Source organism: Nuphar pumila, chromosome 13, assembly GCF_984573655.1.
Source record: "Nuphar pumila chromosome 13, dmNupPumi1.hap1.1, whole genome shotgun sequence".
NCBI lineage: Eukaryota > Viridiplantae > Streptophyta > Magnoliopsida > Nymphaeales > Nymphaeaceae > Nuphar > Nuphar pumila.
The window spans coordinates 100,435,006-100,453,772 of record NC_143261.1 but is presented as its reverse complement, the minus strand read 5'-3'; the positions used below and the strand labels follow the sequence as shown (position 1 = coordinate 100,453,772).

Genomic DNA, 18,767 nt, shown 5'->3' with positions numbered 1-18,767 from the left:
GGCAGTCAAGAGTACACGCGCCCACAAATGAAAGCGTGCGCATGTTGCACACTAATAACGTGATGCTGCACATGGCCACCGTAACCAAATTGTGGGCGTGCAGCCTTCGTGAAGCTCGTGCTTAGTAACAAACTTTGCAAAGGACAAAGATTACTTCGCCTATTTTAGGAGTTTGGATAAACCTTTATAATCACTCATCCCAAACCCTCTCTCTCTCTCTGTCTCTCACTATAATTTATTTACAAAGATGGTGTCTTCTTCATCTCCATTCATGGGTTTGCTTCTTCTCATTTGCATGATCTTGAGCACCTCCATTGGTTTCTCTAATGGATCAGGAGACATTGCCATCTACTGGGGTCAGAATGGTGTGGGTGGCCCATACCCAAACCTACAGGAAGATTCCCTGAAAGAAACCTGTGCAACCGGGAACTTCAAGTATGTCATTATAGCTTTCCTTGTTGTCTTCGGCAATGGCCAAACCCCACAGCTCAACTTGGCTAACCATTGCAACCCCTATGTCGTAGGCGATTGCACCAAGTTTGGGCCAGAGATCAAGTACTGTCAGGAGCGAGGGGTGAGCGTGCTGTTCTCCCTTGGAGGTGGGGCAGGGAGCTACCGGCTGACCTCGGCCGAGGACGCCAAGTAGGTAGCAGACTATCTGTGGAACAACTACCTCGGTGGGACATCTTCCTCTCGTCCCTTTGGGGATGCCGTGCTCGACGGTATCGACCTCGACATAGAGGGAGGATCTCCCTCTCACTACGATGACCTACTCAAGTATTTAGTCGAGTACCGCTCAACCGGGCAGAAGATCCTCCTCACGGGAGCACCTCAGTGCCCCTACCCTGATGCATATATGGGACCAGCAATCGCCACCGGCTTGTTTGACATCTTGTGGCCTCAGTTCTACAACAATTATTGCCAGTATACCCAAGGTAACACTGAGTGGTTGCGGAGCTCATGGAACGCTTGGACTACACAGGTTCCTAATACCCCAAAGTTCCTTCTGGGGCTCCCCACAGCACCAGGGGCAGCAGGAAGCGGCTACGTCGCTCCTGATGATCTTGTCGCATACGTGCTCCCCATAGTGAAGCAATCGCCAAAGTATGAAGGTGTCATGCTGTGGTCCAGGTACTGGGACCTGCAAAATGGCAACTACAGCACAAAGATCAAGCCTTACATTGTTGCAGTAAATGTTCACGTATTTTCCTCTTAAGATGTGCTCTCTCTCTCTCTCTCTCTCTCTCTCTCTCTCTCTCTCTCTCTCTCTGTAGCTTCGAAACGGTTTATGCCTAGTAGCATTACCTATACTATAGGTAAATAAACGAAGCTTTTCCAGTTTTTGCTTGCTAGAGCTGATTCTATACATACACGGAGTGCATAGTTTGGCCTACATACTGTAAGCGTTGATTTTCCAATTTTTCTCATTGATTGGGACTCTAGAAACCAGTTCACTAAGCACCACAACAAAGAACGTCATATATATATATATATATATATATATATATATATATATATATATATATATATATATATATATATATATATATATATATATAGAGAGAGAGAGAGAGAGAGAGAGAGAGAGAGAGAGAGAGAGAGAGATGAATGTTCTAGCCTGGCCTTATTTTCGTTAGGTCCCATCAAAAAACGTGATTGCAGGTAATTTTTGTTTGATCTAAACCAATAGATGTGGTTATCATAGTTTATTTTAATTAGGTATTTTTCATTCACATATATGTTTTTTATAGGGATGAAAAGGCAACTGCTCATATTGTACTAAAATTTAATGATAAAAGATTCTAACTTTTTTGGTAAATTAATTCGATTCAAAACATGAAACATGTTTTTTGGTAAATAAACAATTATAAACATCAACTGGCTCAAATTCAACAAAAAAAACGCTTACAACCACGTCTTGTGCTTGGACCTAACTTGTGACCTAATAAAAACTGAGATGTATATAATGTGTTAGTTGTATTAACAACTTTCACTCCAATGACTGACACAAGTTTAATTAATGAACTTAGTTTGACCTGAAATATGCCAGTACTAAAAGAGTAGAGCCCCGTTTGGATTACGCAAGGCAAAACTAAGTTTCTTTAAAACCCGGTTTGCTTTCAAACCTGGTTATTGACAAAGTTGGTTTTATCAAAAATCAGGTTTTGTTGGTGTTTGATGCAAGGTTGTTAAATGTGTTGAGGCGAAGCGAGGCGTTGAGCTTGTTATGAAGCGAGGTGTAAGCCTCGAGGCGTTGATGCATAAGCTTCATGATCAAAATAAAAAAATGTAATATTAATAAAATAATAAAAATTTTAAATAAAAAACTAATAATAAAAGATAGTATAAAATAAATAGTATTTTCCTATAATTAACCTGTCATTGTCGTCGGGTTGCTGCTCTTCCTCACCGCCATGTGGCTCACCATTGTCTCCAAGAGCTCCCTCTGCTCGTCCTCTATTGCGATGGAAACAAAGTGAGAGGACGGTGCCCGGTTTCTCCGCGAGAGGCCCAGGATTAACTTCTTGGCATAGCACACCAACGACCCCTCGATGCTCTCGGGGCACAACCATTCTTATGTAATACAAACCAGAATGGTGAGCTCATCGTACCACCAAGCGGACCTCACCAGTCCTCAGTGTCGGAGGTTGGATTCGATCCCATTCCATGGGACATCGATACCTACACTCGCACCATGGATAGATGTGCCTTCGCCAGAAATTTCGTGGCGGTTCCACTGAACTTTTTTGTTAAGCCACAGATTGAGATAGCTATTCTCAATGGACGCTTCTTTCGACAAGAAATAGTGTACAAACAGAAGATACAATTTTGTTCTCAATGTGGGTCGATGAACCACTCGGCGATGACCTGTCCTGCTTAGAAATCTGATTCATATGAGACTCCTCAATCAGCCTCCCAGGATGAGTGGACCCAGGTGAAGATGCATCAAAAACCGAAAAATGTTCAAGCAAAGGATCCCAGAGAGAATCAAACCAACTGTTTTTCGGTCCTAAATGATTTTGAGAAGAACGATAAAACTCCTCAAGATTCCAAATCTACAGAGGGAGATGGCTCTACTGTAGTTGCTTCGGTTGCTGCGATGGATATTTAAACACAGGTCACACCACAGTCTAACGCCCCCAGTGCTAGTGGAGTCCGTGAACCGCAGGCCAACAGAGGGGAATCGATAACAGTTCAAGAGCCTTCATCTCCTAAGAAAATCGAGAAGCAGAAGGATACCTTATCAAGTAATACCTTCTCTGGAACTTCTTAGATCGTCGTTTCCAAAACCCCTGCCTCATTGGAAAATTTTCCGGTGCCGGCGACCGGTTTCAACAGAGCAGGTTTATATTACATAAGAATGAGGTAACCACCAAGCGGACCTCACCGGTCCTCGTTGCCGGAGGTCAGATCCCATTCCAGGGGACATTGTCGTTGGGGCTCGCCATATCGTCGGATGCCCCCTCCGCCACCGGCCATCCGAAGAGGGACAGGTTGGTGGCGACCTTAATCGCTATGGCTTCGATGCACCGTCTGGTGATGCCGAGCTCCTCGGCCTCTGGCAGGAGCCGCTCGAGCGAGCTCAGGGTCTTCACAGCGCCTAGCTCAGGAACGCCTCCATCTTGGCGACGAGATTGCCGTGGTTGTGCTCCTCCATCATCTTGCCACCGCGCATCGAAGAGGGAAGAGTAACATGATGCATACGCCTTAGATGCAATACGTGCTTCGATGCGAGGTGTACACTTCACCCATGTAAAGCGTATGCTTCAAAACTCAAACGCCTCGATACTTTTTGCTTACGCTTCGCCTCTGAGGCGTACGCCTCTCACAACACTGGTTTGATGCATAATAACCAGGAAGAGATCGCCCACAAATGTCCAAATTTTGTTTTGTGCCCACAAATGTCCAAATTTTCTAAAATAAAAAAAATAAAAAAAATTAGTTGGGCCATTTTTTGGCCAGCCCCCTGCTAGAGAAGGGTGGGGCCTATTTCTCCTGACTTGGGTGATACCAACCTGGCCATTCTTCGACAGTGTTGGCCAGAAAATGGTGGGAAATTAAAAAAAAAAATCAAAGAAAAATACTTAGGCAATTTTCTGGCCAAACCTGGTTGAAGCCCCTAGTTGGAGAATGGCTGGGGTCTGGTTGAAGTCACTGGCGCTTATTAAATGGATAGATATGATGCATAAACTATGAATGCAGAAAAATCTAAGAAAACAAGGTCTTCCTAGTGTAGAAGCATTCCAAATTAAGAGAGGGCAGATCAGGTGTAAATGTACTGCAAACTTTTAGTTTGCCGCAGTGCTGAAGGGCTATAATATCTCACAAGTGGCTGAAAATATCCGATGGCAAACCTGTAATGGGACAAGAATATAATAGGACAACGAACGTGACAAATTAAGAAAAGGATCCATTATTGGATGTTGTAGAATCCTATTTTGACCTCAGCCATCGAAATAATGCACCTGGATGGTTAGGATGAGACAACTTCGGGTAAAGAATGTGTACTAATCCTGACCGTTGGTTTGATGAAGAAAGAGAAGACAATACAAAGCACGTCTCGCCAACAAAAACGTGAAACATGAACGTATTTGTCTGCCAGTCGAGGGTACAGTACACTCTTCACGTTGGCGCCTGCACACAAATGAAAGAATAATAACGTGCTGCTGTACATGAAAAATGGTCCCTGCCTTTTCATGGTTTTGCAAATTAATCCTGCCTTATGCGATTTTGGCAATCTCCCCTTCACCATTAATGTGAAATGGTCCTTCCATTACGATGGTGTCAAAATCTACGAGGGCTCATCTCATCTGGTAGGGCTCACATGTGAATGCCACCAAGTTGATCGGACATCACAAGTTCAAAACCCATGGGTGGCGTCCCTTGCCACAAGGTCAAAGCTGAATGTAGTCTTCGGTGGTTAGGAGCGATCTTAAGGGTTTTATCAATCGCCAAAACGTGAGAAATGAGCAGTTGTTATGTGAAAGAATAAAACCCCCTCTTGAGTGATCGTGTGAGCAAGAAGAAGACGCCCCCACTCATCTTCCTTGGTGGCCATTGAAACACGAGTGTTGCTAGGATATCTAGCGTCGGACAGCGACCCTCATTTGGTCGATTTTTGTGTTGTGAAGCAAGGATTGAAGGAGACATTTCCTTGGCCACTGAACCCATCGCCGAAGATAAAATAACTACTTTTCCCCTTCTCCCTTGATTGATACTCTCATGATGTGAATTTGTTGATTAATGATTGCTTAACTAAGTTGCTGTCAACATAAACTATGTATCGGGTTTGAACCATGACCCGACTCGACCTAGACCCAGTACCAGGGTTTCGGGTGGATTGGGTCTATGCCCGACCTCGTTGAGACCCAGAGCCAGTATCGGGTGGACCGGGTGCCAGATCTCGGTCAGACTTGGACATGTCTCAAGGGTTTTGGGTGGACCTAGTCTGAGCCCGACTTGGTAGGATCTAATCAAGGACCCAAAACCTGTATAGGGTTTTCGAGTGGATCGAATCTGTGTTCGAGCTGGTCAGACCAGGTCCTGTTTTGAGGTTTCGGTTGGATCAGACCCATTAGCATTTTTTCGAGTGGATCGGGTCTGAACCACAACCCAGCTGGACTTAGACACGGTACCAGGGTTTTTGGTGAATTGGGTTTGCGGCCGACCTTATTGAGACCCGAACCCAGTACCGGGTTCTTCGAGTGGACTGGGTACCTGATTGTGGTTGGACTCAGATCCGTTTCAAGCGTTCCAGGTGGACCAAGTCTGAGCCCGACCTGTTAGGATCTAGTTCAAGAACCGAAACCTATACAGGGTTTTCGAGTGGACCGAATTTATGTTCAAGTTGGTCAAATCCAGACCTGTTTTGAGGTTTCGGTTGGACTGAGTGTAACCCTGACAGGGTAGGACCCGGACCCATTTTGCTGGTTTCAGGTGGACCAGGTTTGTCCTTGACTCAGTCGAACTTGGTCTTAGACCTGGGCCCGCTTTTAAGGGTTTTGGGTGGACCGAGTATTTCCCATGATGCGACGGACCCGATCCAGGACCTAGATGGTTTTCGGGTAGACCGGGTCTATTTCTTACCTGATCCTTGACCCAGGACCCGATTTCTAATTGAATCGGGTCTTGCTAGAACCTAGTCTTGCCTAAACCGGTCCAAGAATTTTTAGGACTAGTTCAGAGCCTTCTGGATCGGTTCAGGGTCTTTCTGAATCGGTTCAAGTTCTTTCAGAACAAGTTCAAGGGTTTATATGACCGATTCAAGGTTTTTAGAACCCATTAGGGGTTTTTGAGATGGGTTCTTGGTTTTCATGATGGTTCAAGGGTTTTTAGTGATTGGTTCAGGGTCTTTAAGGATTTGTTCAGGCCATTTTCAGACCTAATCTTAGGTATTGCTTGGAATAGTATGCTTTTATCATTTCTCTCATACTTTTATATAGTATTTTTATCATGGATGTGTGTCTTTAGCAAGATATTATGTGTATTTCATATTGTTTTTAGTTTCATGTAATATTAAGTATGGGATTATTATTGAATTCATAATATATATATTTTTCTTTCAGTATGTGCCTCTTTTAAAAAAACCTTTCTTACATAAGTGTGTATTGTGACATGCTTTGAAATATGAATATACTTATGGTGAAAGATTTTGATCAACTCACACTTGCAATCGTCAAAGTCAATTGAGTTATGTTGATTGAGGATTCTTTAGACCGTGTTAAGATTTGGTATTGCAATTGTGTATGACTTTATGAAGCAATCATTTTACTCAAAGGCATGTCATTGTGTTCGAAATTCATACAGGGTGTAATGATAGGTAAGTATACTAGTCGATGAACCGTGTTCGTACTCAACAATATAATGTAGGTTTTTTTCTGGTTACATGTTCTACTAGTATCACTAATGAAGTGTCAATTCATTGAGAATTGAGGAGGAAGAGCAAATCTGAGTATTATTATTTTCAGCAAAATATAATAATAATGACCCTATTATGCTTTCTTTAGAAAATATGAATAATAAAGGGTCTCACATTTATCTTTTCGATATGAATCTTGTATGAGCATTTATTTGATCTTTTATTTTATTCTTGTAATATCAGGTTTTATGATCAATGATGATTGTAGCAATATTTTTATTTTAAACGAATCAATTTTATTTTATTAGAAAAAAAGAAATTGTGTTGTTCACTTTAAGTTACATGAACTTAAGTTTAAGAACTAACAAATCGCTTGCTCTTAAAAAGTAAATTTAAAAAGTAAAGCACAATCAATAAAAAGGTTGTTTTACAATAAGTGAGAGTGTTCAAATAAACTTAGCTAATTGCTATTTCAATCACAATTGATTAAAAACATCCGACCATGTGTAATGGGACAAGAATATAACAGCGTGAGAAATTAAGAAAAGGGTTGTGGAATCCTATTTCCATCTCAACCATCGAAATAATGCACCTGGATGGTTAGGATGAGACAACATTCGGGTAAAGAATGTGTACTAATCCTAACCATTGGTTTGATGGATATAGGAAATGAAGAAAGAGAAGACACGACAAAGCACGTCTCGCCAACAAAAACGTGAAACGTGGATGTGTTTGTCTGCTAGTCGAGGGTACAGTACACTATTCACATGGGCGCCTGCACACACAAATGAAAGAATAATAACGTGCTGTTGTACATGAAAAATGGTCCCTGCCATTTCATCGTTTTGCAAATCAGTCCTGCCTTATGCCATTTTTAGCAAATCCGGCCCTCTCTTTCACCATTAGGAATGGTGTCAAATGTCGAGGTCGATACCGTCGAGCACGGCATCCCCAAAGGGACGAGAGGAAGAGGTCCCACCGAGGTAGTTGTTCCACAGATAGTCTGTTACCTGCTTGGCGTCCTCGGCCGGGGTCAGCAGGTAGCCCCTTCATATAGCTGGGCTTTTATAAGATCAAATGGTAAAAAATGGCTATATCAACTACATTTATTAAGATTGAAAAGAAAAATAATTGAAATAATAAACATATTGAACTCAGACGCAAATCAAGATGAATTGGGTTTGGGTTTATGTGTTTCATACTCGATTAAAAAATATGTATATTGAAGACCCTACTCGATACATACCAGAACCTGTTAATGTATATACCTGAATTGGGTTTGGGTTCACAATTTCTAGCTGCACCCAGACCTGAAGCTGAATTAAACTGAGTCAGGTTTTGGTTTAACTTTTAGAGTTAATTTAGAATTGGGTATGATAAAGCAAGACCCGAACCCGACCATATTACACCCCTAAATTGCTAACACCAAAAGGCTGTATGCATGGAAATGACCCGCATGAATAAATATTTTTGTTTTTAAGGCCAGTACTGAGAGAGAGAGAGAATCTTTATTTTATTCCCATCAAGCATGAGAAAGAGAGTCGTTCTAGAGAGAGAAAAAAAAGAAACTTTATGTTACAGTAATTAAAGAGACAGATAATTATAAATGGTAATTATCTTTTTTTAAAATAACAATGTGGCATGTAAGTTAAGACTTCTTTTTTTATGAAAACTTTATGCAAATGCTCCTGCAAATTTTTAATTACAATCTCAATTCAGATGACAAGAATGTTAATTAAAACAAAGTTGTAAAGCGTTCAGTTTTCTGTAAGCGATAAACTTGCTTATGCTTTTATAATATTTAAGATTAAAAAGTAAAATTAGTTTTCAACAAGATGTATATCTGCTGGCGTCTGGTAAGCCTAAGAAGAAAGTGCTGACCCCTTTTTCTAAGGTTCGATTCTCACAGTCTTTCGCTCCATGATGGTTCCAGTTTTGGTGAACCCACCAGAGAATTACCTGTTTTTGGCGAAAAAAACTTTGTCATAAAAAAAAAAAATCAACAAGACGTAAGCCTACAATAATCTATATTGTGCAAGCATGTTCTTACCTTTGACATTATTTTTTTCTCAAGGTTTGGAAGCCAGCCAACAGATTGTGGTCCTAATGGGATCAATACCAAACTAGTTCTGTGATGTATGTACTCTCTGATTGGGCAGACCACCCCGAAACCAAACCAAACCAAACCCTATAAGGTTCGGGTATGGTGAAAAATAAGAAGACCCGATTAAGACACTGGTCCAGACTCGAAGGCCCCATTAATACATGAACCCGGGTATAGTTTGTGAATTTTTATACCAGATCTAGGCCTGATACGAGTTCTGATTAAGACTTGCAAATTTTCATGTAATTCTTATCGGGTCTGGGTGTGATTTACCCTATTAAACCCATGTCCGGACCCAATACCGTACCCGAAAATCTGATCCAAGTTTGGTTCCACCTGGGTCGGAACCAAACCCGATCCGTTGACACACCCTGGACATGATACAGGGTTTGCATTTGTTGGATTTCTCACGTACGTTGATATCCTTGTCCCATTACGTGTCATGATTATCGTGTGTATTTTTTACCCTATAAAAAAAAAATATTTTGATTTCGTAAGAAAAGCTAGGATGCTTTGTATTCTAGGTTGATCCTAGCTGTCCATCTGATGCATCTTCACGGTTAGGATCAGTCCACATTGAATGGTTAGGATTGAATGTACGATATTACCCATCCTATTTCAAATGAATGATGGGATCTTACTCCATTGATAATGTGATGTCTAACTCTTAAGTAAATATATTGGGAGCAGCAGAATACATTCGCTGGTTGACACCATAGTTACCATGCGAGAACCTCTTCTTCACTCCTGTTAAAAGAGGGGAAGCTTGGGGAAACCCACTTCCAGAATGTGGAAAACTTGATTCCAAGTTGGCTTCCTCCTTGTTTCCCTCTTGCTTCTTCTCACTTTCAACCGGTATCCCCTCACTTCCAATGTTTTTCATATTAAAAGTTAATAATGTTTTTTTTTATCAGGTTGGCTTGCATTTTAATTTTATATTGGTTTATACTTGTGTTCATGTCATTTCTTATTTGCTTCCTCTCACACTTCATATCGATTTTAATGCATCTTTTTTTTTTTTTTCATTCGCCTGCATAATAACTTCACAACCGTATCCTGCTTCTAGCTTCATACTACTTTTTAACACTCTCTGCTCTGCTTTCACTTGATGCAACCCACTTCGCTTCCTGGTAACTATGGTTGAGACATCAGATTCCACCTTGTCATCATATGAACACTTGTTTTAAGTTCTAACCAACACGATCAATGTTGGAAGCAAACCAGTAGTAACTAGCATGATCTTATCAATTAAGTAACTGTGTCAATTCAGATCCAGTAGATTAACAGTTTAATTAGGTAGGGTGCTATTTGGACCATTACACATCTACAGTAAGCATTGCTTCCCCTTTACTACATTACAAAACTAAGATGGTAGGTGACAATTAGTTGGCACTAAAAGGCCCCGTGTCTTTATGTTTCTTGCCTACTTCTAGGCCAGGCACTTTTCACTGTCCCTTGGATATAACATATGGCTGTCTGTAGTTGGTAGAATCCCACGTTTTGAAGGATGTGGCCAATAGTGTAAGTAGTTGGGAAAACTCAAACTTATATATATATATATATATATATATATATATATAGAGAGAGAGAGAGAGAGAGAGAGAGAGAGAGAGAGGAACTATAAACATCAATATTACGAAAAGGATCAACAAACATTGAACCCGGCGGCAAAGCAAAACAGGCCCCAAATAGGCCGAGAGCACAGAAACAAAACTAAGAACAAAAAGAACAAAAACCAGACGGGATCAACCTGGTTCAGGGGGGGTCTAGGGCAACAGAAAGTGCTGAAGATCGGGGATGGTAATGCGCAAAATGGCGTACACATCTAGCAAAATACAGTTCACTAATTTATTGAAAATTATGAAAACTTGCTAGAAAATAGCATTGTTGTGAGTCATCCAAACAACCCACCAGGACAAGAGAAGCCACATTCTCCAAATAATCCGTGAGTGCTTGCAACTGCGAACTGGTTGAGGGCCCTACAAAAGGTCTACAGCGAACGACAGGCTTATTCCAGGTAACCTTAAAGAGGTTCTGAAAAACAAGGCACTCCCAGAAAAGGTGAAACGTAGATTCTTCGACCACCTCGCACATAATACATTTACTTAGAAGATGAAAACTGATAAATTTGAGGAAGTTGTCCATCTGCACCCATTCGTGAAGGATTAGCCATGCCAGAAACGCGATCGAGGAGTAGGTCCCTTGACCAAGATAAGGCGCACAGGGAACCAATCCACCCCCGAAGAAAGGAAAGAAAGGTAGCAAGCTCTTGTGCAGAAAGAGCCATTAAGGGCGAGAGTGCGGCGAAAGAACTGGGCCTGAGAGACATTATCGCCCTCATTAGAAAAAGTGACAGATCAAGCTTGGATCCATGAGCGACGCTACTGTGAAATAGTTGGCTGTATCGCACGGTGGTCAACAAACAATGATTCAACCAATCCGTATTTAGCAAAAAGAAAGCTTGCACATGGGAACCCGGTTGGTACGCAGGCCAGCTTTGCTTCACGACGAGAACAATACTTCTTGATGATGCATGAATTACGCATCAATCTAACACATTATTCATGCATTGAGGCATCATTTATAAGCTTAGAACCCATACTTAGATGCATTTGAGCACGAATGAGATACGATTTAAATTTCACTCGAATCGAAGTTAAATCGAGTAAGTTATTGCATTTTTAGTGCACGGGTTCAGACTTCGAGGTCGATCGGATCAAGATCCGATCCAAATAGCCATTTTGGGTCTTGGAACAGTGCAAATACATCAAAATCCAACCCACATCTGATCCAAACCTATTTTGAAAAACATTTACAAAAATCCCCCTATGAAAAAGCCGCCTAGCAAAATTTATCATTTTAATCCTCTTTTTAGAATTTCAAAAAGATGGAATTTACTATAAGTAGTTGCACAAAACCCTAGGCAGACATTTTTGCATTGGGTTTTGTGCAGCCTAGCTCTGCCCTCTCTCCTCTTCATCGTCTTCTTCATCTTCTTCTCCATTTCTTCTAAGTTTTTCTTGTTTTTTCACTTCCATTCTCTCTTTATCGCCCTTTCTTCCCCATTTCTTCTCCTTCTTCTTCTTCTATCTTCTTCTTCCTCTTTGTGTGAGCTTCCTAACGTTGTTGTGCTATGTTTTGCAGGTGTAGCAGACCAAGGAGGGCGCTTCTTCCAGCTGGTGTGTCGTCTACACTGCTAGGAAGGCCGATCCATTCTTGTCGGCTTCTTCCCCACCCGAGCGTGAATCGGATCCACCCCATCACTCGACGCACCCCTTGGATGCAACCATTGCAGCATATAACACATTGGCGTGACAGTAGCAGCACTTAAACAAGCTAGTTGGCGCAGTTTTCACCGCTCAAACCGCTCCCCACTACCTCTCCATTCGTCGGACGGCCCATTTGAGGTGCGTTCTCTCTTTCCTTTTCTTCTACTTAAATCCTATTGTGTTAGCATTTTGTTTATTCGTAGTTGTTGATTTTTTTTAGCCTTAGTGTAGTAGTTTGTGCTCAGACCAACACACTAGATTGAGTCTAAATCTTATCATTGTTTGGCGTTTTGATGTTTTAGCATTCATCATAGTCGATTCCCTTCTTGCGCCAAGATCGGCTAGAGTTCTTCTAGCCGATTTTGGTCATTTTGGAAGCAGAATCCGTTTTGAGTATTTCGCGTATTACAACATGTTTTGATGTTTTGTAGTTAGCTAATATTCTGATCTATAGTGTAGTTAAGTTAGAATAGTTTTATTTTACGCTTTTTGGCTTTGTCGCATTAGTTTTAGCCCCTCACACGCCAAAACCAGCTAGAGCCTCTTCTAGTCGGTATTGTCGATTTTTAAGAGGGAAATCAATCTTTTATTTTGTTGTTTTTTAGTTTGTTAGTAGTGTAGACAGTTGCATAAACAATAAATGCATGTTTTAGTTAGCGTAATTAGCAATTTTGTTTTTAGTTTGAGTGTCATTTTATTCCTTGCAGAATCATTTTTGGCAATAGACTCATGGCACGATTGGGTCTGAACTTGTGACACCTATATTCAGAGTTCCCGAAGTGATCTCCACATTCTGAAAGTTCTAGTGGATTCATGGACGAGTCAGGAATCCAACAAAATAAGAATCACTCTGTTTAGATCTCGTTTGGGCATTCAACTGTTCACTTTACGAAAGTCTGTAAGAAATTAGGGTTTAGGGTTGCGCAAGGGTAGAATTGTCATTTTCTTTTTAGATTTAAGTGTTGTAAGTGTTTATATAATTTCAGCAGATTCGTAGCATAATTACATTAGTCTTGTTTGCAGCTTAGTGTAATCAGTTTAGTAGAATTAGTTTTGTCATTTTGTATTCCGTTAATTATAAGTGTAGTATTAGTTTAGTAGTTAATTTTCGTATTAGTATAGGTTTAATTTTCTTAATTGTCATTATTATCTTTACTAACTTTGATTTTGTATTTTGTAGGTGAAGAGAAGCAGAAGGTTAGTGCAATTCGTCAAGTTGATAGCATGTTTCATCATTGAAATGATAAAAATGCCCCTACAATCTAGGGCTTGAGTCACTTCATAATTTTTGTTTTCGTACTTGTTCAATTTGCTTTTATTGTATCATTGATTGTAATTGAACAAGTTTACATTGTTAATATCAATAAAGTCCAAATTTTAGATTTAAGTTGAGTATTTCATGTTCCCTGTGGATCGATCCATACTCGCCACGAAAGTGAAAAGTCGGTTTTATTATTTGGTTGTCGATTTTCCAAAACAGTTTATTGAAAATTATGTGTTAAAAATACCGATTACAAAAGAGCAACCACTTCTCAACCTGGAATCCAGAATCCCCAACCCCGCCGTATTTTGAGGAAGCATTAAAGATTCCCAACCCACTAGGTGGCACTTGTTATTGGTACTTCGCCCAGACCAAAGGAAATTCTCCAACAACCGAGAGAGCTTCTTGCTGACCCCCATAGGCATTAGGAACATAGACATAAAGAATTTTGACATAACATTTAAAACGTGCTTGATGAGAGTAAGTCTACCCGTGACGAAAAGGTTGGATGCTTGCTAGGCTGATATTTTAGTTTAAACCCATGTTGCCCATGGGATACGTGAGATCTGTAGTGGCAGACCCACGTAGAAAAAAGAATTTTCTGAAATAGCACATCCGAAAATCCGTTGGCCAATATCCAGCATAGAAGGAGGGGCATTTATCATAGACATACAACACTTATCATTGTTCATTGATAAACCTGACATCGATAGGAAAAAAAGAAGGATAAGCTTGATTCTTAACATTTGTTGGATGGAGGCACTGCAAAAAATTATCATGTCATCGACATAAATAAGGATATGACTAGAGAACTCCTGGATTTTGAGAGAAACAATGAGACCACACTCCACGACCCTCTTAAAAAAAATACAAGCCTTCAAAAATGACGTTAAAGAGCAAAGAAGACAGAGGGCATTATTGTCGAAGACTGCGACCAAGTTTGAACTGCTGGCCACGAACCCTATTGATCTGAATTTGTGACTGAGCATTTGTAACCAGCTCACGCACCCAACTAGAGAAACACCGACCAAAACCAAAGTTCGCCAGCATGTGGAAAAGGAAAGGCCAATGAATCGAGTCGTAGGCTTTGTAAAAGTCAAGCTTCAGAGTGAAGAAAGGTCGCCTACTGATTTTGAGAGAGTGTAACACTTCTGTGGCCAGAATGAAAGAATGTTGCAGCCGTCTATGAGGGATGAAGGCAAACTATGCATCCAAAAAAATCTAAGGAGCGACTGAACATATCCTATTCGCCATGACCTTGGCGATAATTCAGTATATCCCCCATAAAATAGATATGGGGCAGAACCACGAGATGTCCGATGAAGCTGCTTTCTTAGGAATAAGAGAAATAATGGCTTGGTGATAGTGAATCGGCAAACGACAGTTGCGATGAAACTCAACGAAGACACTAAGAATATCACTCTTAACACAGGGCAAAAAAATGCTAAAGAAATACATAGGATAACCATCAGAGCCTGGAGCTTTCCAACCTGACGAATCCCGCACGACAGAATAGATTTCCTCTTCAGTGAAAGAAACCTGCATAGATGAGGAAAGAGCACGATCCATGGACCGAACGAAGGCAGGACCCATTGAACCACCGACCGAGTGGCTGCAAAAATACAAGTTAATGAAATAATTAGTAACCGTTGGTAGGACTTGTTCACCCGAGTAGGAGACACCCTCAATTGAAAGAGAGTGAATGGCTTGCCTCCTATGCCTATGAGATGCGAAGGAATGAAAAAACTTGGTGTTTTCGTCACCCGCTTTAAGCCATATCACACGAGACCGCTGCTTCCAGCGAATCTCATCCTTCAGTCGTCAAGAATGCAATAGTAGAATGAGCTTAACAGATCTTGCATTGAGACTTTCAATATCAGAGGTAGACAGAGAGGCCGTAGCCGAGAGAGACTGATGGATAGAAGACAGTTCACTCTCCCATTCCCCTAGATTCTGAAATTTGCTGATGTTACTGGAAATAAGCCAAGATTTGATGTCTCGAGATAAGCGGAGGAGCTTGACCAGGCAACGGGTTGCCGCCCTAGCCCCAAAGCAAGGTTTACTCCAAAAATGGAGGACGATCGACTCGAAACCAGGCTCCCTAAGCCACCATTGCTCAAATCTGAAAGTTCTATAGCCAGACAAGTCATGCCCCCATCGGATAACAACCTGACTATGATCCGAGACGGATTGGGGTAGGAGACAACACAAGATGTCATTAAGAGAGCCCAGCAGAACCAAGGAGACGAGCACACGATCGAGCAGGCGATAGCGCAGGCGAGATCACCGATTGGACCAAGAGAAAGCTTCACAGATATGGGGGACGAGATACAGCTGGTGCATCTGAATAAAGTTTTGGAAGCCAATCATAGAAGTCGAGTAGGAAACATGAATGCTTGAGACATTTGACGACAGCAGATAGTTGAAATCGCCCATGATAAGATGTTACTCTTCGAAGGACTGAAAGACCCTATTCAGGTCCGATCAAATTTGAAGGACTAAGAGAGAGAGAGAGAGAGAGAGAGAGAGAGAGAGAGAGAGAGAGAGAGAGATTTTAGGCCTCCTTTTTCGTTAAGTCTCGTTAGGCCTCTTCAAGAAAAATTGTTTTAGATATCTTTCTCATGTCTAACACTGTAGATGTGTTCTATAGGTTTTGTTTAGTAGGAACTGGCTTTTGGATTGCCGAAATCTAACTTGTATACAAGTTTTTCCGTTGATCCAAAATCAATAGCTATAAAGGTACCAGTTTTTCTCAACTCATAAAAATATGTTTTCATGTCGAAAAAACATGATCTAAGAGTCTATTCTCACTAAATCATGATAATAACTGGACCCTGTACGTTTCCACACAGGATGTGAAAGCGAAACCTTTGGAAGCAGACGCACCACGCAGGAAAACCCTGGGTGAGGCCCAACAACCATCTTACCTCACGTGGTCCACCTTTTAAAGCTACGGACACACCCGTGTGCCAGTAGAGTTTGATCGGTGCCTTCATCTCAGCACCTTCACAACCACTCTACTGGCTATGTCGTATTAAAAACTTCAATCCTTTCTTTTGAAAAACATCACAGGCTCACCCAAGAACATCCTCTTCCTTGTGGTGCATTTTAATCTAGGGTTTTCAAGAGATGATAATACTGAGTTTGGACCTGAATCTAATTGGACCCACCATAAGAGAAACCATACACGGATCCTATAAGGATTACATGAATCAGATCCAGACCATACCAGATAAAATAATTTTTTTTTTTATCATTTTTACATTACAATTTTGCAGATTTTTAATTGAAACTCAGATAGAGCCTGAGTTCGGCATAAAATTTCACAAACCATACCCGGCTCCGGACCCCTCAGGTCCAACCCAGATTCCAATACAGTCTTCTTATTTATCACCAAGCCCTGACCCTACAGGTTTTGGTAAGGGCTGTATTCGTGTCAAACCCGACTCATTGATACCCCTAGTTTAATCTCAGCGTAGCTATGTATTACAAGAAAATTTTCTCGTGTTAAAATTGCGGACATAACGGACAAACATTTATTAAAGAATGTGCACAACGATAATCGCCTAATTGGACGTATGTTTTTGGCTTGCACCCTTCATGATTCTCGTTGCTTATTGCTTTGCAAGGCTTCGTTGTTTGCCTATTTAAGGCGAAGCAGGTTATATGTTAATGCACCCCATACAATCACTCATCTCCCAACCCTCTCTCTCTCTCTCTCTCTCTCTCTCACACACACACACACACAGTGACTAAGATGGCATCTTCATCTTCTTTGCTGCCTTGGGTTCTCCTCCTTTGCATGCTGAGTGCCTTAGCTAAGCATGCAAACGGTGGTGGAGACCTTGCCATTTACTAGGGTTGGCCTCAAACTAATGGCACCAGTTCCCTCGCAGAAACATGCAGTAGTGGAAACTTCAAATATGCAATGATAGCGTTCCTTAGCAACTTCGGCAAAGACGAAGAAATCATGCCCGACTTGGGCGACTACTGCGACGCCCAGTCGGGCGGGTGCAAGAACCTGCAATACGAGATCATGCTCTGCAAGTGCCTTGGCGTGAAGGTGCTGCTCTCCGTAGGAGGGCCATCCACTAACTACACGCTCAACACTAAGGAAGATGCCCACCGATTCGCCTCCCATTTGTATGAAGTATACCTTGGTGGAGATCCGGGCGCATCGGGACCCTTCGGAAAGGTAAAGTTGGACGGCGTCGACTTCTATATCAGAGACACCGCAGAGACGCAATTCTGGGAGATCGCGGTGCAGGACCTCAAGAACTACGACCACAACATCATCTTGACGGCCGCCCCCACAGTGCGACTACCACCCGGCGATCCCGCTCAACACGGCGCTTGAAACCGGCCTGTTCAGCAGCGTGTTGTTGGAATAAAGTAAAGATATATGCAGCAACACTATAAAATATTAACTTAACAATGAAGTAAAATATTGAAAATCTTTAACACAAAATAAAAACAAAAGGTGAGAGATTACACCTCTGGTACAACCTCCAAGACCTCTATTTATAGCTAAAAAGGTAAACCTATAACTGTCACTTCCTCATTAATAGCCACTACTCATGACCCATTTATAACTTATGAATTACATAACTTACTCCTTAAGTTTAAGAACCACAACACAATCGTGGATTCTAAAACGTCTCTAACGCATACCCACTAACCCATGACTTATGGTTACCCATTCACGTAACCCCCTTTTGCATCATATTCTATCACTCTCCCTTGATGCAAAACTCGATACACCTAAAGTGGATCTGAATTTCACAAACTTTGAATAGCTAAGTGCTTTTGTAAATCCATCTGCAATTTGGTCATTTGTAGAGCAATATTTCATTGCTACAGCTCCATCTGCAACAGCTTGTCTGATAAAATGATGACGTAACTCAATATGCTTGGTTCGTCCATGGAACACAGGATTCTTTGTCATGGCAATGGTTGCTTGATTGTCACAATAGAGTTCTGTTGCATTCGCTTGTTCTTGATGCAAGTCCGCCAAAATTCTTCTTATCCAAATAGCTTGACATACAGTTGCATTTGCAGCAACATACTCTGCTTCTGAAGATGAAAGTGCCACTGTTGCTTGCTTCTTTGACATCCATGACACGGCTCCTGATCCAAGATTAAAGATGAATCCACTTGTGCTTTTCCTGTCATCTACAAAACCAGCCCAATCACTGTCAGTAAAGCCAGCTAATTTAAACTCAGGATTTGATTTGTACCAAATCCCATAATTAGTGGTAGCTCGAATATAACGAA

The 18,767-nt window shown here is 41.4% G+C and overlaps 1 protein-coding gene and 1 pseudogene across 1 annotated transcript; both read left to right on the top strand.

The window, feature by feature from the left end:
• Positions 1 to 247: 247 nt before the first annotated feature.
• Positions 248 to 1,278, top strand: LOC149819456 (acidic endochitinase-like; annotated as a pseudogene).
• A 6,489-nt stretch (positions 1,279 to 7,767) lies between these two features.
• On the top strand, positions 7,768 to 17,850 carry LOC149819455 (acidic endochitinase-like). The gene is made up of 4 exons (XM_089986409.1): positions 7,768 to 7,939; positions 12,108 to 12,142; positions 13,413 to 13,429; positions 17,379 to 17,850. Exons 1-4 carry the CDS (start codon positions 7,768 to 7,770, stop codon positions 17,848 to 17,850), a joined length of 696 nt encoding a protein of 231 aa, XP_089842535.1.
• The last annotated feature ends 917 nt before the right edge of the window (positions 17,851 to 18,767 follow it).

Excerpts from the sequence above, each read along its gene's own strand:
- LOC149819455 (XM_089986409.1), top strand. The coding sequence starts at position 7,768 with ATGGTGTCAAATGTCGAGGTCGATACCGTCGAGCACGGCATCCCCAAA. Across the intron at positions 7,940-12,107 it reads GGCTTTTATAAGATCAAATG|GTGTAGCAGACCAAGGAGGG; the intron begins GTAAAAAATGGC and ends TATGTTTTGCAG.